General features: G+C 43.5%; 1 protein-coding gene across 1 annotated transcript; it reads left to right on the top strand.

Moving 5' to 3' along the window:
- Positions 1-6,499: 6,499 nt before the first annotated feature.
- Positions 6,500-22,993, top strand: REM1 (RRAD and GEM like GTPase 1). Its single transcript, XM_070748740.1, has 5 exons — positions 6,500-6,597; positions 9,724-10,191; positions 12,384-12,466; positions 14,359-14,557; positions 21,316-22,993. The coding sequence occupies exons 2-5, from the start codon at positions 9,861-9,863 to the stop codon at positions 21,591-21,593; spliced, it is 891 nt and encodes a 296-aa protein (XP_070604841.1). The 5' UTR covers positions 6,500-6,597; positions 9,724-9,860; the 3' UTR covers positions 21,594-22,993.
- Positions 22,994-24,331: the final 1,338 nt, after the last annotated feature.

Here is a 24,331-nt window from a genome sequence, read left to right as displayed (position 1 = left end):
CGAATCTACCACTAGGTGGAGACAGATGGCATTTTTAAGTTGGTCAATTTAAAAGGTGCTATACACCTCACGGCTCTGATCTGATCTTTAACTGCAACCCATCGCTATGCAATTTTGTTCCCCCTACTGCAAAAAAAGATGTTGAGATTTTGGAAAAAGTTCAGAGAAGAGTAACTAAGAGGAGCCAAAGCCTGGAGATTAAAACAGGAAGAACGGCTGCAGGAATTGCATTTGGCTAATCTAGAGAAAAGGAGTAGGGGGGATCTGATAGCAGTCTACCAGATTTGGAATTGGGCAGCATACAAATTGAATAAAATAAATTAAAATTAAATTAAATTTGAGGGACTGCCATTAGAGATGGGTTATTTTTGGTTTGGACCTGCTTGGTCAAACCGATAGCAACCTGCTGGTAACATCACCGAACTGGTACGGTCAATGTCAGTCTGGAAACTGCCATTTACTGTATTTTTAAAAAATAATTTATTTTTTTCTGGTTTTATTCCTTCTGACTATGCGCAGAAGCCAAAATTTCCGGCACTGCATTTGCTTTTATAATAATAATAATAATAATAATAATAATAATAATAATAATAATAATAATATTAATAATAATATTAATATTATTATTAATAATAATAATATTTTCTGCACTATCCGTGCACATCAAATACATCCACATGGAATGGGAGGAAGCGGATTGGCAGTGAGGTAAGTTACAACCCAACCCTGGCTGCAAGAAAGAATAGGGGGTCAAATTATTCTCCAAAGCACCTGAAGGCCAGAATGAGAAGCAATGGATGGAAACTAATAAAAGGAGAGAAGCAACCTCAAACTCAGCAGAAATTTCCTGACAATATGAACAATTAACCAGTGGAACCGTTTGCCACCAGAAGTTGCAGGTGCTTTATCACTGGAGGTTTTTAAGAAGAGATGGAAAAGTCACCTGTCTGAGATTGTATAGGTTCTCCTGCCTGAAACATATGACTAATTCTTAGAAACATAGAAGACCTTATGGTCCATCTAATCTGCCCTTATACTATTTCCTGTATTTTATCTTAGGATGGATCTATGTTTATCTCAGGCATGTTTCAATTCAGTGACTGTGGATTGACCAACCACAGTCTGCTGGAAGTTTGCTCCAAGGATCTACTACTCTTTCGGTAAAATAATATTTTCTCATATTGCTTCTGATCTTTCCCCCAACTAACTTCAGATTGTGCCCCCTTGTTCTTGTGTTCACTTTCCTATTAAAAACACTTCCCTCCTGAATGTTTAACATATTTAAATGTTTCGATCATGTCCCCACTTTCCCTTCTGTCCTCCGCACTATACAGATTGCGTTCATTAAGTCTTTCCTGATACGTTTTATGCTTAAGACCTTCCACCATTTTTGTAGCCCGTCTTTGGACCCGTTCAATTTGATCCATCTCTTTTTGTAGGTGAGGTCTCCAGAACTGAATACAGTATTATTCCAAATGGGGTCTCACCAGCACTCTATACAGCAGGATCACAATCTCCCTCTTCCTGCTTGTGATACCTCTAGCTATGGTAGAGGTTCTTATTTTTTTCTTCCACTAATTACTTGCATAGGACTTATTCTTTATAATATTTTTCTTGCTTGTCATGGATTGCACCAGTGAGGCTAAAACCAATTTCATTGTCTACATCAGGGGTCTCCAACCGCTGGTCTAAATGATGTACAATGACAATAAAGGCTATACTACTGAGTAAGGGGTTGGGCTAGAAGACCTCCAAGCTCCCTTCCAGCTCGTTCATTCAATTCTATTCCATTTACATCAAAGCAACTCCTTTATTAAGGACTCCGGTTCAAATCATGACATACACATCTTGAAGATGGAGAGATTATGAAAATTTTGGTCCGAAGCGGAGCAGAGAAAGAAACGCAGATGAAAAGGACAAAATTGTAGCAAAGGAAAAATGTCCGTAGCTTTGTCCAGCTTTGAGGTTGTCCTGCACAACTTACTTCCATTCATTTAGTGACTGTTTAAAGCCAACGGTGGCAAGACAAGTCATAAAATGAAACCGAACTCTCCAAGGAGTTGTCACGCTTAACCACGGGAATATTGGGCTCACTTGTGATCATACATTGAGGACTAGCTCCACTGTGCGAGTTGTTTATTTAAAAAAAAACCTAATAAAGTAAGGTAGCAAATAAATAAATACAAATAAATATAAAACCAGGTAGTCCTTGTCAGTTTTGGTTGTAAGTTAAGGTTTACCGGCAGTGTTTGTTGGCCTAGGGTAGGGGGTCTCCAACCTTGGCAACTCCTGATTCTTGCCAAAAGTATCTTTCCTTTCATGTACATTGAGAGCATCTGCACCAAAGATAAATTCCTTGTTTCTCCAATCACACTTGTTTGTCCAATCACAGGAAAGAATTCTATTCTATTAAGACTTGTGGACTTCAACTCCCAGAATTCCTCAGCCAGCAACCTTGGCCACTTTAAGACTGGAGACTTCAACTCCCAGAATTCCTCAGCCAGCAACCTTGGCCGCTTTAAGACTCGTGGACTTCAACTCCCAGAGTTCCTCAGCCAGCAAAGCTGGCTCAGGAATTCTGGGAATTGAAGTCCACAAGTCTTAAAGTGGGCAAATTCGGAATAAAAAAAGATGGGGAGGGACCTCTCTCTCTTTAAAAAAAAAAAAGCACATTTTCTGAGCAATTCCATACTGGGATGGGGACGGAAAGTCCTGGAAAGCATCAACATTGCAACGGAGGGCTGAGTTTGGGCAGGCCCGAGCATCTGTTGCTCTTGTTAAACCCTTTCTCACAGCTTCCCCTCGGTCTCCGAACGGCCCCAGGGAGCCATCTGGATCTCCAATGCGGAATAACAATATCGGAAGGTGTTCTGTCAGGCTCTCTGGTAGAATCCTCCCAAAAATTCACAGGTACAAATTTCAGACACACACACATGTGAAAATTCAAAACAATGTTCTTTATAATGAAAATTCACTTAACCTAAGCCCTCTTTTGGTATAGCAAAGAACACTCGTCTCCAAACAAACTGGTAATTTGTACAAGTCCCTTATCAGTTCTGAGATACTTAGCTTGCAGCTGTGAGGCAATTCACAGTCCTTCTTCTTTCACAAAGTGACACACACTTTGCCCTGGTTTAGTTTCAAAGCGGGGGAAAATCAGCACACAAAAGGTCAAAGTCAGTAAAGCAGTCACGAAACACAACGATCAGATAATCCTCCACAATGGCCAAACCCACAGGCTGCTATTTATAGCAGCCTCCCTAATGACCACAGCTCCACCCAACCACAGGTGGCCTCATTTTCTTTGATAATAATCTCGCAGTTGTTGTTGCCTATGCATCGCTCTCCGCTGTATCATTAACTCTTGTTCTGAATCCAAGGAGGAGCTAGATAATTGATCTCCTTCTGAGCTGTCTGCCACATTCTCCTCCTCCCTGTCACTCATGTCTTCTTGGTCAGAGGAGCCTTCATCAGCAGATTCCACCAGGGGCAAAACAGGCCTGCAGCATGTGGATGTCTCCCCCACATCCACAGTCCTTGGGGCAGGAGCTGGGCCAGAGCTAACCACAACAGGAAGGACAGACATGATAGCAGTCTTCCAGCCATTTGAGGGGGCTGCCCCAAAGAAGAAGGGGTTTGGCCTGTTTTCCAAAGCACTGGAAGAAATAAATGGATACAAGAAACAATGGATGCAAACTAATCAAAGGAGGGAACTTGAGGGAAGTGGAGGAATTTCCTGACAGTGGGAACAATTCACCAGTGGAACAGCTTGCCACCAGAAGTTGTGGATGCTCCATCACTTGGAAGCTCTCAAGAAGTCTAGACAGACATTTGTCCAGATTTTGTAGGGCCTTTTGCTTCAGAAAAGGTGTGTTATTTTAGAGCTGGAAGGGACCTTGTAGGTCATCTAGTAGTCCAACCCCCCCCCCCCCCCCCGCTTAAGCATGAGTCCCTACACCATTTCTGACCGATAGCGGTCCAGTCTCTTCTTCAAAGCTTCCAGGGATGAAGCTGCCACAACTTCCGAAGGCAAATTCTGTTCTATTGGTTGATTATTCTCACTACAGAAAGTTCCTCCTTATTTCCTGTTTGAATTTCTCCTTGTTCAGTTTCCATCAATTGTTCCTTGTCTGGCTTTCTGGTGCTTTGGGAAACAGCCTGACCCCCTCCTCTCCGTGTCAGCCCCTCAAATATTGGAAGACTGCTATCCTGTCTCTCCTGGTCCTTCTCTTCGCTAGACATATAAATCTGTCTGTCTGTCTATCAATCCTTTTATCTATCTATCTATCTATCTATCTATCTATCTATCTATCTATCTATCTATCTATCTATCTATCTATCTATCTATCTATCAATCTATCAATCTATCTATCTATCGTATCTATCTATAAATCTATCTATCTATCTATCTATCTATCTATCTATCATCTATCTATCTATCTATCTATCTATCTATCTATCTATATATCTCGTATCTATCTATCTATCTATCTATCTATCTATCTATCTATCTATCTATAAATCTATCTATCTATCTATCTATCTATCTATCTAATCTATAAATCTATCTGTCTATAAATCTATCTATCTATCTATAAATCTATCTATCTATCTATCTATCTATCTATCTATCTATCTATCTATCTATCTATCGTATCTATCTATAAATCTATCTATCTATAAATCTATCTATCTATCTATCTATCTATCTATCTATCTATCTATCGTATCTATCTATAAATCTATCTATCTATAAATCTATCTATCTATCTATCATCTATCTATATATCTATCTATCTATCTATCTATCATCTATCTATCTATCTATCTATCAATCTATCAATCAATCTATCTATCTATCTATCTATCTATCGTATCTATCTATAAATCTATCTATCTATCTATCTAATCTATAAATCTATCTATCTGTCTATAAATCTATCTATCTATCTATCTGTCTATAAATCTATCTATCTATCTATCTATCTATCTATCGTATCTATAAATCTATCTATCTATAAATCTATCTATCTATCTATCTATCATCTATCAATCAATCAATCAATCAATCAATCTATCTATCTATCTATCTATCTATCTATCTATCTAATCTATAAATCTATGTATCTGTCTATAAATCTATCTATCTATCTATCTATCTATCTATCTATCTATCTATCTATCTATCTATCTATCTATCTATCGTATCTATCTATAAATCTATCTACCTATAAATCTATCTATCTATCTATCTATCTATCTATCTATCTATCTATCTATCTATCATCTATCAATCTATCTATCTATCATCTATCTATCTATCTATCTATCAATCTATCTATCAATCAATCTATCTATCTATCTCTCTCTATCTATCTATCTATCTATCTATCTATCTATCTATAAATCTATCAATCTATCTATCTATCTATGTATCTATCATCTATCAATCTATCTATCTATCTATCTATCATCTATCTATCTATCTATCTATCTATATCTATCTATCTATCTATCTATCTATCTATCTATCTATCTATCTATCTATCTATCTATCTATCTATCTATAAATCTATCAATCTATCTATGTATCTATCTATCTATCTATCTATCTATCTATCTATCTATCTATCTATCTATCTATCTATCTATCTATCTATCTATCTATCTACCTACCTACCTACCTACCTACCTATATTTGTTTCTTTATCTGTCTGTCTCTGTCTCTGTCTCTCTCTCTCTTGTTAGTATACATAGATATGCTGTTTACATACATGAGATGGGCACTAATAAGAGGGGAAACTTCTTTTTATTATTGTTATTGTAGTTTTATACTGCTGTGAGCTGCCTTGAGTCCTATGGGCGACATAGAAGTCAAATTAATTAATTAAATAGAATAAACAAACAAACAAACAACCATGAGGACAGGGGACGGAAGGCAGGCTGATGGACTTATGCATGCCCCTTACTGACCTCTTAGGACTCGAGAGAGGTCAACAGTGGACAGTCTAAGCGTAAAATTTTGGGGGTTAGGGGATGAAACTACAGTCTGGTAGTGAGTTCCCTGCATCAGCTACTCATTTCGTGCTGTCGAATTTAGAGCGGTTTACTTAGTTTGCAAAGTTAAGTACCTGCTTAACCTACAAAGTTAAGTACCTACCTACTGCATCGGTTGTATGCTCGTGTGTTGTTGCGGTTGAAGCTGAAGTAGGGCTTTTGTAGGGTTGTGCAGCCCCCCCCCCAGTCGTTGCAGGGCTCGGCTCCTTCTCCCCGGATCACTTCTCGCGGGAGACCCTCTGCCCCGAGCCGTTTTGGATGCCCTCAAGAGACCCCCTACTTTCTGTCCTGTTTGGGAAGGGCGGCGGGGAAGGAGGGAAGGAGGACGGGAAGAGGGTGGGTGTCCATCTGGGCCCGCTGGGGGTGTGTCTCTCGCCCGCAGCTGCGACGGGGCGGGGGCGCCACCGCTCCGCTTAAAAAGCCCCCGCCTGCCCTGCCTTGCCCGGCGCTGCGCCATGAAGCCGGACGGGCTGGATCGGGCGGAAGGTTGTGGGCGGCGGCGGCGGCCGGAGGACACCCGGAGAGCGACCCGTCGAGCTGGTAAGCCTGGAGAAGTTTACACCCAGTTGGAAACTTGTAAAGCGGCGGCGGGGGGGGGGGGGGGTGTCTCATCCATTGCAATGGGTGGGTGAGTGGGTGCAGTCGCGCTCGATCCTCGCTCAGGTGGACTTTTGGAGCTCCCTCCCCAGACCACGAGATGCGAGCGAGTGAGGGGAACCCCCGAGGCCATGCAACCGTGCCCTGGAAAGATTTCCTACCCGGAATTTGCCTTTCGCGAGGTTTCTGGATTCCGGATTTAATTCTGGCAGCTTTGGGAACAATCCGCCGGTGGGAGAGAAGTTGCCTTCGGAAGTTTTGCGGGAGCTTCATCCCTGGAGAGGATTCCAAGGAGAGATGGGACCGCCATTGGTTAGAAAACAGGGTAGGGTCTCCTGCTTGCGCGAAGGGGTTGGACTAGATGACCCCCAAGGTCCCTTCCGACTCTTTTTCTTTAACTTTTTAAGTTTTGTGGATAAGACTTAGATGGATGGATGGAGGGATAAAAAGACAGATAGATAGATAGATAGATAGATAGATAGATAGATAGATAGATATAAATAAAAAGATAATAGATATAGATCGATAGATAAGATAGATGATATCGATGGATGATATAGATAGATGGATGGATGGATAGCTAGCTAGCTAGATACAAAGAAAGAGAGAGAGAGAGAGAGAGAAAGAAAGAAAGATAGATAGATAGATAGATAGATAGATAGATAGATAGATAGATAGATAGATAGATAGATAACTTCCAGAACTCCACAAGTCTTAAAAGTTGCCAAGGTTGGATACCCCTGGATCGGAGACCCCTACACCCAAATCGAAGCGCGCCCCTCCCCTTGGGGAATCACCCCCGTGGGAAAAGCAGGGCGACGCGCTTTGCACATGCTCGGGTGCACCCTCGCCTCTTTTTCTTTTTTCCTGAACTTCGCTGCAAAACCCGCGTTCCGCGGAGGCGGCCGTCGGTTGCGGAAGGCGCGGTGGAACTTGACGCCGCGGCTGACAATAGGAACCCGGTTTCCTTTGTGAAATTTGAACCGTGTTTTGGAAGCTGGGAGCTGGCAAAAACCAGCTTGCCCGGCGTTGGGTTGCTGGTGCCCTGGCAAGAAACCAGAGTTGAATTGCAACCCAGAGAGAGAGCGAGAATGAGAGAGGGAGAGGGAGGGAATGGAGGGAGGGAGATAGACAGAGGGGGAGGAGAGAGGGGAGGCAGAGACTGAGAGAGAAAGTGGGGAAAGAGAGAGAGAGAGGCAAAGAAAGACAGAGACATAGAGGCAGAGAGAGTGGGGGAGACAGGGAAAGAAAGAGAGAGAGTGGAGTGAGAGAGTGAGAGACAGAGACAGACAGAAAAACGGGGGAAACAGGCAGAGAGAGACAGGAGAGGGAGAGACACACACAGGGGAGGGAGCGAATGAGACACAGAGACAGAGAGGAGAGAGAGACAGGTGTGTGTGTGAGAGAGAGAGTGGAGTGAGTGAGAGACAGAGACACACACACAGAGAGAGAGAGACAGAGGAGAGCGAGACACACACAGAGGGGAGGGAGAGAACCAGAGACAGACAGAAAGACAGAGAAAGGGGGGAAAGAGAGAGAGAAAGACAGAGACAGAGAGGCAGAAAGAGAGAGAGGAGAGAGAGAAAGAGAAAGAAAAATAAAGAGAGAGAGAGAGAGAGAGGAGAGTGAGATAGAGGCAGAAAGAGAGACAGAGATGGAGCAACCACAACTTCTAGAGGCAAGTTGTTCCAATGGTTAATTGTCCTCACTGTTGGAAAGTTTCTCCTTAGTTCTAAGTTGCTTCTCTCCTTGGTTAGTTTCCATCCATTGCTTCTAGTCCTGCCTTCAGGGGCTTTGGAGAATATCCCTAAAATAGTGGAATACTGCTCTTGTGTTTAATCTAGCTCACTGTTCAATCAATCAATCAATTTATCAATCAGAATAGAGTTGGAAAGAACCTTGGAGGTCCTCTAGTAATCAGGGGTCCCCAACCACCGGGCCGCGGACCAGTACCGGGCCGCGGGGCATGTTGCACCGGTCCGTGGAGTCAGCAGCTGCCGGCCCTCATGCCGCCACCCCCTCCCTCCAGCGCTTCGCCTCCCACCGGGCAAGAGGCCTCGGGAGGCAGGTTCTGCCGGCCACAGGACGATGGATGGGACAGAGGGGCGGGAAGGACTGAGAGGCTCAAGCCTCTTTTGGCTTCTTCCGCGGGGCTCTTTTGCGTTTTTGGCTGGGGGGAGGCAGGAGGGCCAGCCTGACCCCCTCTCTCCAGCGCTTAGCTCCCGCTGGGCAAGAGGGCTTGGGAGGCAGGTTCTGCCGGCCACAGGACGATGGCGGGAAAGAGGGGCGGGGAGGACCAGCACCCCCATGCTTAATCCCGCCCCCAACCACGCCCCTTTCCGCCCCCACTGGGCCATAGAAAAATTGTCTTGCTGAAACTGGTCCCTGGTGGAAAAAACGTTGGGGACCACTCCTCTAGTTAACCCCCTGTTCAATCAATCAATTCATCCATCCATTCATCCATCCATCCATCATAATAGAGCTGGAAGGAACAGTAGAGGTTTTCCAGTCTAACACCCTGTTCAATCAATCAATCAATCAATCAATCAATCAATCAATCAATCAGAATAGAGCTGGAAGAGACATTAGAGGTCTTGTAATCCAACCCCCAGTTCAATCAATCCATCAATCAAAATAGAGGAGGAAGGGACCTTAGAGGTCTTCTAGTCTAACCCCCTGCTGAATCATAGAAACATAGAAGGTTGACGGCAGAAAAAGAGCTCATGGTCCATCTAGTCTGACCTTATACTATTTCCTGTTGAGCCCCCTGTTCAATCAATCAGTCAATCAATCAATCAATCAATCAAAACAGAGCTGGAAGGGACCCTGGAGGTCTTCTAGTCCAACCCCCTGTTCAATGAACCCATCCATCAATCAGAATAGAGCTGAAAGGGACCCTGGAGGTCTTCTAGTCCAACCCCCTGCTCAAGCAAGAGATCCTATATACTATTCCAGACAAACGGTTCCCCAATCTCTTCTCGAAAACCTCCAGTGTTGCAGCTTCCACAACTTCTGGTGGCAAGCAGTTCCGCCGGTTAATTACTTCTCACTGTTTATCCTTCATTCTAGACCGGATTCTGTCTCCTCGGTGAGCTTCCATCCATCGTTTCGCGTCCTGCCTGAAGGTGCTTTGGAGGACAAGTGGACCCTCCTCTTTCCCCAGAACCCGCCAAGCTAACCGTGGAACCGATTCTCTTGGACCGAAGATGATGACCGACGTCCAGCGGGGAAGCCCCGGGGCTCCGTGCCAGAGACGGGCCAGTACCCCCCTTCCGGCCTCCCACCGGGAGAGGCTCAACCCCGGGAACAGACGGGCTGAACTCTGCCATCCACCGTTGGGACAGTCTTTATCCTACGAACCTCGAACTCGCCACCCGGAGCCCTGTGGGGGCTGGCGGTCGGAATCCTCCGGCTCAGAGGAATCCTGTGGGTCCCTTTACCGTGTGGTCCTGCTCGGCGATCCCGGGGTGGGCAAAAGCAGTTTGATGAGCCTCTTTGCCGGAGTGCAAGAAAGGGACTCGCTGGAGCAGCAGAGAGGTAGGGGGCCCTCTAGGTCTTCCCTGGGGGAGAATAATGGGGCGAGAGAAAGACCCAGAATTTCTTTTTTAATAATAACAACAGAGTTAGAAGGGGCCTTGGAGGTCTTCTAGTCCAACCCCCTGCTTAGGCAGGAAACCCTACACTACTTCAGACAGATGGTTCTCCAACATCTGCTTCAAAACTTCCAGTGTTGGAGCATTCACAACGTCTGGACCCAACTAGGCAATGTCATCAGTGGGAGGTTTGTTGCACTGATGAGGTCACCTAGTTGGATCGTGAAACGTTTGCAAGAAAAGCACCAAGCTCAGAGAGCATCAAGGACGGCCACAATCCCTCTCCTCCCCCTCCTCCTCTTTTCCTATCCCACTTCCTTTTAGCACTGAGGGTGTTACCTACTTTGGTCATGAAAGGTCTGCAAGAAAACCATCAAGCTCAGAGTACCAAGGACACCACAGTCCTTCTCCCACTCCCCTTGCCCTCCTTCCTCCCTTCCTCGTTCCTTCCTTTGTTCTTCCGTTCCTCCATTCCTTCCTCCGTTCCTTCGTTCCTCCGTTCCTTCCTTCATTCCTTTGTTCCTCCGTTCCTCCGTTCCTTCATTCCTTCCTTTGTTCCTTCCTTCCTTCCTTCCTTCCTTCCTTCCTTTGTTCCTTCCTTCCTTCCTTCCTTCCTTCCTCCCTTCCTCCGTTCGTTCCTTCGTTCCTTCCTTCCTTCCTCCCTCTCTCCTTCTTTCGTTCCTTCGTTGGTTCCTTCATTGGTTCCTTCGTTCCTTCATTGGTTCCTTTGTTCCTTTGTTCCTTCCTTTGTTCCTTTGTTCCTTCCTTCGTTCATTCATTGGTTCCTTCGTTCCTTCATTCCTTCCTTCGTTCGTTCGTTCCTCCCTTCCTCCGTTCGTTCGTTCGTTCCTTCCTTCCTTCCTCCCTCCTTCTTTTGTTCCTTCGTTGGTTCCTTCGTTCCTTCGTTCCTTCCTTTGTTCCTTTGTTCCTTCCTTTGTTCCTTCGTTCCTTAGTTGGTTCCTTCATTCCTTCGTTCCTTCGTTCCTTCGTTCCTTCCTTCGTTCCTTCCTTTGTTCCTTTGTTCCTTCCTTCATTCCTTTGTTCCTTCCTTTGTTCCTTCGTTCCTTCCTTTGTTCCTTTGTTCCTTCGTTCCTTCGTTGGTTCCTTCGTTGGTTCCTTCGTTGGTTCCTTCGTTCCTTCCTTCGTTCCTTCCTTCGTTCCTTCCTTTGTTCCTTTGTTCCTTCCTTCATTCCTTCCTTCGTTCCTTCCTCCCTTCCTTCATTCCTTCGTTCCTTCGTTCCTTCATTCCTTTGTTCCTTTGTTCCTTCGTTCCTTCATTCCTTCCTTCCTCCCTCCCTCCCTCATTCCTTCGTTCCTTCATTGGTTCCTTCGTTCGTTGGTTCCTTCGTTCGTTGGTTCCTTCCTTCCTTCGTTCGTTCCTTCCTTTCTTTCCTTCCAGCACTGATGATGTTACCTAGTTTGGTCATGAAAGGTCTGCAGGCTCAGAGAGCAGAAAGGATCCCACAGTTCTCCTCCTCCTCCTCTCCTCTCCCTTCCCATCTCTGCAACCACCCCCTTCCTTCTAGTATTGATGATGTTCCCTAGTTGGGTCACGAAACGTCTATAAGAAAGCAAGAGCGAGCGTGAGAGAAAATAAGGGACTATAAAATTTGGGCTAGATGATATAATTGGGCTCAAAAAGAAAAGTAAAATTAATAATAATAATAATAATAATAATAATAATAATAATAATTTATTAGATTTGTATGCCGCCCCTCTCCAAAGACTCGTTAATGCGTGAATTAGGAGAAGAAAATAATGTGATAAGAAATGTGATAAGAAAGGGGAAAAAATGTGACAGAGGGAACCTTAAATCTTAATGATTGTAAGATAATGTATATTTTAGCCATATTAATTGGATTTTTAGATGCATTGTTATGTTGTTTGACATGTGAGCTGCCCCGAGTCCTCGGAGAGGGGCGGCATACAAATCCAATCACTCACTTAATCAATCAATCAATCAATCAAGTATATAAGAGTATAAAACTATTGGATAATAGGTAATAGCGTACATAATTGGGATGACACTCGTTGAATAGTCCCAGGACAATTGCAATTAGCAATTTCCTTTTTATTGCTAATTCTGAAGCCATCCGTCGCCATTCGCACCCGGTTCTGCCTCTGCTTTTTTTCCAGATGACACCTTTGAGCGCACCTTGTCTGTGGACGGGGAGGAGACCACGCTGGTGGTGATTGACACGTGGGAAGCGGAAAAGAGGGTAGGTGAGAATGATCTTACCCAGAGACCCAGGGCAGGGGTAGCTTTCCCAAACAGGTAAGGGAGCTTGCCTGGGGGAAATTTGCAAAGAGCTCCTCCTGACCAGAGGGCAAAATTTAATTTTAATTAATTTAAATTAATTTAAATTTAAAGGAAGAGCAAATATAATATAATGTAATGTAATAGCCGCCCCGAGTCTACGGAGAGGGGCGGCATACAAATCCAATAAATAAATAAATGTAGTATAGTATAGTATAGTATATTAGTATAGTATAGTATAGTATAATAATAATATAATATAATATAATATAATATAATATAATATAATATAATATAATATAATATAATATAATATAATATAATATAATATAATATAATATAATATAATATAATATAATATAATATAATATAATATAATATAATATAATATAATATAATATAATATAATATAATATAATATAATATAATATAAAGTTGGTGTATGATTAAAGTGACGGTAAAGTTATGCTAACTTGAAATAGATGCAGTGCCTTGAGCTCTTTGCAAAAATAATAATTGTGCAATACAAACAATAGAGCCCTGAAGGAGTTGGGCAGCTTATAAATTTAATAATTAAAATTAAAATTAAATTATTAAATTTAGAAGGACTCTATTGTTTGTATTGCACCATTATTATTTTTGCAATTATTACCATCACTTTAAATGTACACTAATTGGCCTACGTTAAGATGAAATTTCCTTCCATATCCCTCACCTCCAATATATACAACACAACCTCCTTGTCCTATTCTACCCCTCTGCAACAACAACCCTTTGAGGTGGGCTGGGCTGAGAGAAAGGGACCGGGGCACCTACCTTAAAGCTCTCAAGATGAAGAAACACCAATGTAGACACTGTGAAATTTTGCAGAAGGCTGTTGCTTTGGTCTGCTGGTTAAGGAACCGGACTAGAAAACTGAAGACTGTGATTTCTAGTCCCGCCTTAGGCATGAAAGCTGATTGGGTGACTTTGGGCCAATCACCAGGAGACGGTGAATTCTAGCCCCATTTTAGGCATGAAAGCTAACTGAGTGACTTTGGGCCAATCACCAGGAGATGGGGAGTTCTAGTCCCACCTTAGGCATGAAAGCTAACTGGGTGACTTTGGGCCAATCACCAGGAGACGGGGAGTTCTAGTCCCGCCTTAGGCGTGAAAAACAGCTGGGTGACTTTGGGCCAATCACCAGGAGACTGTGAGTTCTAGTCCCGCCTTAGGCATGAAAGCCAGCTGGGTGACTTGGGGGGAGTTCTAGGGCTACCTGTACTTTGTGCTAGCAAGAAAAGGATCATCATAATCTTTTAACGACCCCCCATAATCCCTTGCAAGGTAGAGTCTGGGCAACTGAATGGAGCAGAGTGTTTTACTGGCCCATCGCCTTTCCTGTTGCCCGGGTGGAGTTCTATTCAGCAGATATATTCTTTTTTAAAAAAAATCTATTTGTTCTTTGAATATAAAAAAGAGAAAAAGAGGGAAAAAGATGAAATACAATTACAAAGACAAGTAAAAGAAAAAGGAAACGCAGGAAGAAAGGGGAAAAAAAGAAAAAGAGAAGGAAGAAAAGAAGTAAAAAGAAATAGGAAAGGAAGAAAAAGAAACTAAGTCAACTGATATGTTGACTATTGTTATTTACACAGTCTTTCAATAAGAATGTTAAATAGCAGATGTATTCTCATGGTGCCTCCACCTAGGATTGAACCCGCCGCCTCCTGTTTGTGAGAGGCGCCTCTGCCAGCCAGGAAAGGAGGCCGAGATGTGTTCCTCCCCCTCTTGGCTGGGCATGGGTCAGGGTGGGGCGGAGGGCAGGGGAGACCCTTGCCCTCTTCTGAGTGCCCCTCTCGTCCCCTCTTCTTGCAGCCGTCGGAGGAAGAGAACTCCCGCCTGCAGCTGGGAGACGCCTACGTGATCGTCTACTCCATCACGGACCGGGGGAGCTTCGAGAGCGCCTCCGAGCTGCGCATCCAACTCCGGAGGTCCCGGCAGGCGGAGAACCTTCCCATCATCCTGGTGGGCAACAAGAGCGACCTGGTGCGCTCCCGAGAGGTCTCGGTGGAAGGTGGGTCCAAAAAGGGTCCGAGCCGGTTTCCGGAAGGTCTTGGGGAGGGAGGGTCTCCATTGCTCAAACCACGGGGGCCCACGGGAAAATAATAATAATAATAATAATAATAATAATAATAATAATAATAATAATAATATTAATAATAATAATATTAACATTAATAATAATAATAATAATTTAGTGGATTTGTATGCTGTCCCTCTCCGTAGACTCGGGGCGGCTAACAACAATAATAAAAACAGCATGTGACAATCCAATAATAAAACAACTAAAAACCCTTATTATAAACCAGACACACACAGACATACCATGCATAACTTGTAATGGCCTAGGGGGGAGGAATATCTCAGCTCCCCCATGCCTGGCGGTATAAGTGAGTCTTGAGTAGTTTACGAAAGACAGGGAGGGTGGGGGCAGTTCTAATCTCCGGGGGGAGTTGGTTCCCGAAGGCCGGGGCTGCCACAGAGAAGGCTCTTCCCCTGGGGCCCACCAAACAACATTGTTTAGTCGACAGGACCCGGAGAAGGCCAATTCTGTGGGACCTTATCGGTCGCTGGGATTCGTGCGGTAGCAGGCGGTTCCGGAGGTAGACTGGTCCAATGCCATGCAGGGCTTTAAAGGTCATGACCAACACTTTGAATTGTGACCGGAAACTGATCGGCAGCCAATGCAAGCCACGGAGTGTTGAAGAAACGTGGGCGAATCTTGGAAGCCCCACGATGGCTCTCGTGGCCGCGTTCTGCACGATCTGAAATGGTTCTTGTTGGAGGAATGTGGGTTGGGGGAGAACCAGTTAGAATGGTCCACTCCCAAGAACAGTTAGAGGAATTGGGCATATCTAGTCCCATGATGGCAAAACTATATCGGAGGGCATGCAAGACGTTGCCCTATGTCAGCTCCAGCGCACGTGTGCGCACTGGCTAGATGATTTTCGGCCTTGGGGAAGGCCACTTCACTCTTCACTGGGTGCTTCAGGGAAACTTCCAGAAGCCCCAGAGTACAAAAGCCAGCACAACGACAAACCAGAAGTTCAGAAAAACGCACTTCCGGTTTGCCCATTGTGATGTTTTTGCACTGCGGTGATTCAGGAATCTTCCCTGAACCTTCCAAAGTGCAAAAACAGCCCATTGGGCAAACAGGAAGTTCAGAAAAATGCACTTCCGGTTTTCCCATTATCAGTTTTTTGCACTCCAGGCATTCAGGAAGCTTCCCTGAACCTTCCAGAATGCAAAAATCAGCACAACGGCAAACCGGAAGTTCGGAAAACACACTTCCGGTTTGCCCATTGTGATGTTTTTGCACTCCGGTGATTCAGGAAGCTTCTGTGAACCCTCCAGAGTGCAAAAAACAGCCCAATAGGCATACTGGAAGTGTGTTTTTTCAAACTTTCAGTTTTTCACGTTTCAGGCTTTAGTGAACATGTGCGGGGATGGGAGGATTGTGTGCATTCCTTTAGGGGTCGTGATTTCTGACAGTCTCAAAATGGGTGAACAGTGCAATCAGGCGGTAGAGAAAGCAGGTAGAATGCTTGGCTGCATAGCTAGAGGTATAACAAGCAGGAAGAGGGAAACAGTGATCCTGCTATATAGAACGCTGGTGAGACCCCATTTGGAATACTGTGTTCAGTTCTGGAGACCTCACCTAGAAAAAGATATTGACAAAATTGAACAGGTCCAAAGACAGGCTACAAAAACGGTGGAAGATCTTAAGCATAAAACTTTTATCAGGAAAGACTTCATGAACTCAATCTGTCTAGTCTGGAGAACAGAAGGGAAAGGGGGGACAGTGTCGAAACATTTAAATATGTGAAAAGGTTAAATAAGGTTCAGGAGAGAAGTGTTTTCAATAGGAAAGTGAACACAAGAACAAGGGGGCACAATCTGAGGTTAGATTAGAAGTAACGTGAGAAAATATTATTTTACTGAAAGAGTAGTAGGTGCTTGAAACAAACTTCCAGCAGACGTGGTTGGTAAAACCCCAGGAACTGAATTGAAACATGCCTGGGATAAACATAGATCCACCCTAAGCTAAAATACCTCTCTGGCCGGTCGCAGTCGGTGTTAGTGGGGGGACAGAGGTCGACTCCTAGGTCTCTCCCTTGTGGGGTGCCTCAGGGGTCGGTCCTCTCCCCCCTGCTATTCAACATCTACATGAAACCGCTGGGCGAGATCATCCAAGGACATGGGGTGAGGTATCATCAATATGCGGATGATACCCAGCTTTACATCTCCACCCCATGCCCAGTCAACGAAGCAGTGGAAGTGATGTGCCGGTGCCTAGAGGCTGTTGGGGCCTGGATGGGTGTCAACAGACTCAAGCTCAACCCGGATAAGACGGAGTGGCTGTGGGTTTTGCCTCCCAAGGACAATCCCATCTGTCCGTCCATTACCCTGGGGGGGGGAATTATTGACCCCCTCAGAGAGGGTCCGCAACTTGGGCGTCCTCCTCGATCCACAGCTCACATTAGAACAACATCTTTCAGCTGTGGCGAGGGGGGCGTTTGCCCAGGTTCGCCTGGTGCACCAGTTGCGGCCCTATCTGGACCGGGACTCATTGCTCACAGTCACTCATGCCCTCATCACCTCGAGATTCGACTACTGTAATGCTCTCTACATGGGGCTACCTTTGAAAAGTGTTCGGAAACTTCAGATCGTGCAAAATGCAGCTGCGAGAGCAGTCATGGGCCTACCTAGGTATGCCCATGTTTCACCATCACTCCGCAGTCTGCATTGGCTGCCGATCAATTTCCGGTCACAATTCAAAGTGTTGGTTATGACCTTTAAAGCCCTTCATGGCATCGGACCAGAATATCTCCGAGACCGCCTCCTGCCGCACGAATCCCAGCGACCGATTAGGTCCCACAGAGTTGGCCTTCTCCGGGTCCCGTCAACTAAACAATGTCGGTTGGCGGGCCCCAGGGGAAGAGCCTTCTCTGTGGCGGCACCGGCCCTCTGGAACCAACTCCCCCCGGAGATTAGAACTGCCCCTACTCTTCCTGCCTTCCGTAAACTCCTTAAAACCCACCTTTGCCGTCAGGCATGGGGGAACTGAAACATCTCCCCCCTGGGCACGTTTAATTTATGCATGGTATGTCTGTGTGTGTGTCTGTTAGCATATGGGGTTTTTTAAATATTTAAATATTTTAAATTTGTCTGATTGCTTATGATTTGTTTCTACATGTTGTTAGCCGCCCCGAGTCTTCGGAGAGGGGCGGCATACAAATCTAAGTAATAAATAAATAAATAAATAAATAAATAGTATAAGTGCAGACTAGAGGGATCACGAGGTCTTTTTCTGCCATCAGTCTTCTATGTTTCTTTGTTTCATGGGGGCAGTGCCTGGGGAGTGCGCATACGTGGGGGGAGGGAAGGGGTGTGGGCACATGCATGCATGCCAACATATCCTCACACTCCCTTTGGCACGTGAACCAAAAAAGCTTCGCCATCACTGGTCTAGTCTAATGAAGAGGATGTGATAGCAGCCTTCCAATGTTGGAGGGCAGAGGGGGTCCACCTACTTTCCATAGGTTTTCCATAGCTCCTGAAGGTAGGACCAGAAACAATGGAGAGAATCCAATCAAGGAGCGAACCAACCTGGAATTAAGGAGAGATTTCCTGAAAGTTGGAACAATTAACCAGTGGAACTGCTTGCCACCAGAAATCGTACGTGCTCCATCACTGCTGGAGGCTTTTAAGAGGAGATTGCAATAACCATTTGTATAGAGGGTCTCCTGCTTGAGCAGGGGGTTGGACTCGAAGACCTCTGAAGGTCCCTTTTCCAGCTCTGTAATTCTGTTCTGTTTTATGGGCCAGGCGGTCTCTCCACGCCTTCCAATCTTGTTCTGTTTCTTTGAGTTTTCCTTTTTAAAAGAAAGAAAGAAAAAGAAATATTTCTTTATTTATAGTCATACAAAACGCAACACAAAAGACATTTAAAAACCTTGGACGCTGTGAGAGATACCTGTAGCATAATTCTTAGTGTGCTTATTCTCTATTACAAAGCTAATATTTACATAATATGCAGTGCTCAAGAAAATAAAGGAGACACTTAAAGAACACAATATAACTCCAAGTCAATCAAACTTCTGTGAAATCAAACTGCCCACTTAGGAAGCAACACTGATTGACAATCAATTTCACCTGCTGTTGTGCACATTCAACTTCGTACAGAAGAAAGGATTCAATGAAAGTGTTTCATTCATTCAGTTCTAGGATGGGTTCTTTGAGGGTTCCTTTAATTTTTTTGAGCAGTATATATCATTTCTATACATTGTTCTTACTCCAGTATCTCTTCTTAAGTTCCCCTTTCTCACCGAACCTGTTCTTTTACTTTCCAATTTTCTTAACTTTTCCTTGACTGTATATCTTTAATTCTTCGGAGAGGTGCTGCATACAAATCCAATAAATAATAATAATAATAATAATAATAATAATAATAATAATAATAATAATAATAATAATAATCTTCTTTTTCTTCTTCTTCTTCTTCTTCTTCTTCTTCTTCTTCTTCTTCTTCTTATTATTATTATTATTATTATTATTATTATTATTATTATTATTTTTCCTTTTCTTCCAGCCAGTGATAAAACTTATCCCATCGATTAAAATATTCAGAATCATCCATATTTTTTAATTCCTTTGTTAGCTTATCCATTTCTGTGCATGCTGTTATTTTTTTCAATTATATTTTCATTTTTCCAATATTGGGCAGAAACAATTCTCAATGCAAGTGTTATGTGTAAATTGTTCTTTGAGTTTTCCCATGCTCGGGCTGGTGTCAGCTTTGATGGGCTCCAGCCACCGAGTTCTTCGGCGGCCTGGTTTACTTTTACCCTGAACTCATCCAAACAAAATTGCTTTCTCCAGCGAATGCCCCTGCATGGCCAAAATCAGTGTGAGGCAACACTTTTCCCGAGTTTCTCTTCCCACATTTGGTGTTAAGCGCTTGTTGGTCAACTTTTTATGTATGTAGATATAGCAGCGGTCCTTAAGTGTTATATGCTGCTTTCCAGCCCTCTCTAAGCAGTTTGCAGTGTCAGCCTCTTGCTCCCAACAATTTGGATCCGGATTTACCCACCTTGGAAGGAGGGAAGGATGAGTTGACCTTGAGCCGGTGAACATATAGCTCTAATCAAGCTTTCTGTGCTGCATGAAAGAATCCTTCCATCTAAGAATCCTTAGGTCAGTGAAAAGAAGAAAGCTTTAAAAAGTTTTTCATAACTGGCACTTGGGAGTCTGCCATCTCTCTCTCTCTCTCTCATCTATCTATCTATCTATCTATCTATCTATCTATCTATCTACTATCTATCTATCTATCTATCTATCTATCTATCTATCTATCTATCTATCTATCTATCTACCTATCTATCACCTCTCTCTTTCTCTCTCTCTCATTCTGTCTCTCTCTCTCTATTTCTCTATCTATCTACTATCTATCTATCACCTCTCTCTTTCTCTCTCTCTCACTCTGTCTCTCTCTCTCTCTATTTCTCTATCTATCTATCATATCTATCTATCTATCTATCTATCATCTCTCTCTTTCGCTCTCTCTCTCTCTCTTTCTCTCTTTCTCTATTTCTCTATCTATCTATCTATCTATCTATCTATCTATCTATCTATCTATCATTTCTCTCTTTTGCTCTATCTATCTATCTATCTATCTATCTATCTATCTATCTATCTATCTATCTATCTATCTAGTCTCTACCTAGCACATTATTTTATCCTCAGGGTTTAAAAAAAAAATTCACTCGGAGAGAGTAACAATGAAAGAGCTTGCAAGCGGGTAAGAGCTGGGAACATCATTAGCACCTGGTTAGGGCTGGAAAGAAAGATTCTGAGGAAGTAGAGCAATGAAAAAACCCTGCAAAGACAGAGTTTGGAAAACATTATTCACAGAGAGTAACAGTGAAGGAGCTTGCAAGCAGGTAACAGCTGGGAACATTATTCACGCAAAGTTCGGCCAAACCCGAACCCGAATATCCGTGGCGCCAAAGCTCCACACCTGGAATACCATTGTTTTTTATTTTAACGGATTTTTTATTTTTATTTATTTTTATTTTTACGAAAAAGGATGCCGCAGTAGCGCCGCAAGCAAAGGGAGGTCCTGTCACTTAAAAATAATTGTTTTTATTTTTACATGAAAAGACCTCCCTTTGCTTGCAACGCTGCTGCGGCATCCTTTTTTGTAAAAATAAAAAAAAAATTTTACATGGAAAGACCTCCCTTTGAAGGAAGTGGGGAATCCCACGAAGAGATTTTTATTTTTTCGTGAAAGGACCTCCCTTTGCTTGTGGCGCCGCTGCGGTGTCCTTTTTCGTAAAAATAAAAATAAATAAAAATTAAAAATCCGTAAAAATAAAAAATGATGGGATTCCGAGGGCGGAACTTTGGCGCCACGGACCGTTCGGGTTCAGCCGAAGTTTGCATGAAGTTCGTCCGAACTTGCCGAACCCGAACACCGTTGGGTTCGCCCATCACTACTACTAACCACTCAGTTACAAACCACTCTGTAACAAACCTCCCACTGTAACAAAACCACACCCATGCAAGGGTGTTCCTCCTTATATAGGATGGCCAGTCAGGTTGCCGCACAATTCGCAAACCCATGAATACATGCAGATTATGGCTTACATCAGCCTCTCCCATGGTTACAATCCATTTACTTGCATTGTCATATTACCTTCAGAAATGAACTTATTTCTGACAGAGACATCCATCAATCTTCTCACAGCCTGGCACTTTTCCCCCTTGCAGAAGGCCGGGCCTGCGCCGTGGTTTTCGACTGCAAATTCATCGAGACGTCCGCGGCTCTCCAGCACAACGTGAGCGAACTTTTCGAAGGGGTCGTGCGGCAGATCCGGCTACGTCAGGACAGCCAGGAGGCCAACGAACGGCGCCGGTCACTCTACAAGCGCAAGGAGAGCTTGACCAAGAAGGTGCGGCGTTTCCTGGACCGGTTGGTGGCCCGCAACAACCAGAAAGTTGCCCTGAAGGTCCGCTCGAAGTCATGCCACGACCTTTCGGTGCTGTGAGAGACAACTGGACGTCCTTGTTCACTCGCCCCTCTTTCACCCCTGAGGGTTTGGACTCGGTCTTCTTTGGCTTTGCAAACGCCTACAACTGTCAGAGGGATCTTGAAGTCCTGGCTCAACAGTAGTAACTGCGAGAGGGATTTTGGAATCCTAGTGGACAACCATTGAACTAGGAGCCAGCCGTGTGCAGCAGCTGCCCAAAAAGCCAACACAGTTCTAGGCTGCGTCAACAGAGGGATAGAACCAAGATCACACAAAGTGTTAATGCCATTTTATAAGGCCTTGGTAAGGCCACACCTGAAATGCTGCATCCAGTTTTGGTAACCAGGATGCAAAAAGGATGTTGAGACTCTAGAAAGAGTGCAGAGAAGAGCGACAAAGAGGACTAGGGGACTGGAAGCAAAAAACATATGAAGAAGGGCCGCAGTAACTGGGCATGTCTAGTTTAATGAAAAGAAGCACCAGGGGAGACATGATAGCAATGTTCCAATATCTCAGGGGTTGCCACAAAGAAGAGGGAGTCAAGCTATTCTCCAAAGGACCTGAGAGTGGAACAAGAAGCAATGGGTGGAAATTAAACTAGGAGAGATGTAACTTAGAACTAAGTGAGAACAATTAATTTGGGGGTCTGGAGACTAAAGCATGTAAAAAACAAAGAACGGTTGCAGGAACTGGGCCTGGCTAGTTTAATGGAAAGAAGGACCAGGGAAGACATGATAGCAGCCTTCCAATATCTCAGGGGTTGCCACAAAGAAAAGGGAGTCAAGCTATTCTCCAAAGCACCTGAGGGTAGAACAAGAAGCAATGGGTGGAAACTAAACAAGGAGAGAAGCAACTTAGAACTAAGGAGAAAATGTCTGATATTGAGAACAATTAATTTGGGGAACTAGAGACTAAAACATGTAAAAAACAAAGAATGGTTGCATGAACTGGGCCTGTCTAGTTTAATGAAAAGAAGGACCAGGGGAGACATGATAGCAGCCTTCAGGGGTTGCCCCAAAGAAGAAGGAGTCAACCTATTCTCCAAAGCACCTGAGCGTAGAATAAGAAGAATAGAATGGAATAGAATAGAATAGAATAAAATGGAATAGAAACATAGAAACATAGAAGTCTGACGGCAGAAAAAGACCTCATGGTCCATCTAGTCTGCCCTTATACTATTTTCTGAATGGAATGGAATGGAATGGAACGGAACGGAACGGAACGGAACGGAACAGAATAGAATAGAATAGAATAGAATTCTTTATCGTTCAAGTGTGATTGGACACAGTGTTCCCTCTAATTTTTTTTTGGGGTGGGCGGAAAAGTATAGTTTGTGAGCGGCATTCCCTTCGGGACTGGGCGGCACAGAAATAATAAATAAATAAAAATAATAATAAATAAATAAAAAAATAAAAAAATACTGTGTGTCTATAACAGTGAGCTCATAATAGGGCAACTCTATCAATATCAAAATGCCACTTAAATAGTTGAGCTAGTTTCAAACTAGATTTTGATTTTCTTTCTCTCTTCCTTACTCCCATTCTTTTTCTTTCTCTTTTCCTTCCTCTCTTTTTTCTATCTGTTTCTCTCTCTTCCTCTCTTCCTCTCTCTCTCCTTCCCTCTCACTCTTTCCCTCTCGGCTTCTGGGCAGGTTTGGAAAACTCTGAGTTGATGATGATTTTTAAGTGAGCGATTGCTCACTGCTCAGCTTAGAGGGAACTATGATTGGACACACAAGGAATTTGTCTTTGGTGCAGATGCTCTCAGTGTACATAAAAGAAAAGATACATTTGTCAAGAATCATGTGGTACAACACTTAATGATTGCCATAGGGGTCAACTAAGCGATGAAGAAACAATCAATATTTTAAAAAAATCTTAGGATACAAGTAACAAGTTGCAGTCATACAGTCCTAAGTGGGAGGAAAAGGATGATAGGAATGATGAGAAAAAAACTAATAGAAATAGAAGTGCAGAAGCAATGGGTGGAAACTAAACAAGGAGAGAAGCAACTTAGAACTAAGGAGAAATTTCCTGATAGTGAGAACAATTAATTTGGGGAACTGGAGATTAAAGCATATGAAGAACAATGAACGGTTGCACGAATGGGGTATGTCTAGTTTAATGAAAAGAAGGACCAGGGGAGACATGATAGCAGCCTTCCAATATCTCTGGGGTTGCCACAAAGAAGAAGGAGTCAAGCTATTCTCCAAAGCACCTGAGGGTAGAACAAGAAGCAATGGGTGGAAACTAAACAAGGAGAGAAGCAACTTAGAACGAAGGAGAAACTTTCTGATAGTGAGAACAATTAATTTGGGGAACTGGAGATTAAAGCATATAGAATAGAATAGAATAGAATAGAATAGAATTTTTATTGGCCAAGTGTGATTGGACACACAAGGAATTTGTCTTGGTGCATATGCTCTCAGCGTACATAAAATAAAATATACATTTGTCAAGAATCATGTGGTACAACACTTCATGATTGTCATAGGGGTCAAATAAGCAATGAAGAAGCAATATTAATAAAAATCTTAGGATATAAGCAACAAGTTACAGTCATACAGTCAACATGGGAGGAAATGGGTGATTGGAATGATGAGAAAAACTAGTAGAATAGAAGTGCAGATTTAGTAGAAAGTCTGACAGTGTTGAGGGAATTATTTGTTTAGTAGAGTGATGGCGTTCGGGAAAAAACTGTTCTTGTGTCTAGTTGTCTTGGTGTGCAGTGCTCTGTATCGACGTTTTGAGGGTAGG

The sequence above is a fragment of the Erythrolamprus reginae genome, chromosome 3 (assembly GCF_031021105.1).
Source record: "Erythrolamprus reginae isolate rEryReg1 chromosome 3, rEryReg1.hap1, whole genome shotgun sequence".
Lineage (NCBI taxonomy): Eukaryota > Metazoa > Chordata > Lepidosauria > Squamata > Dipsadidae > Erythrolamprus > Erythrolamprus reginae.
The sequence above is the reverse complement of the archived record's forward strand: the minus strand, read 5'-3'. Positions and strand labels throughout refer to the sequence as shown.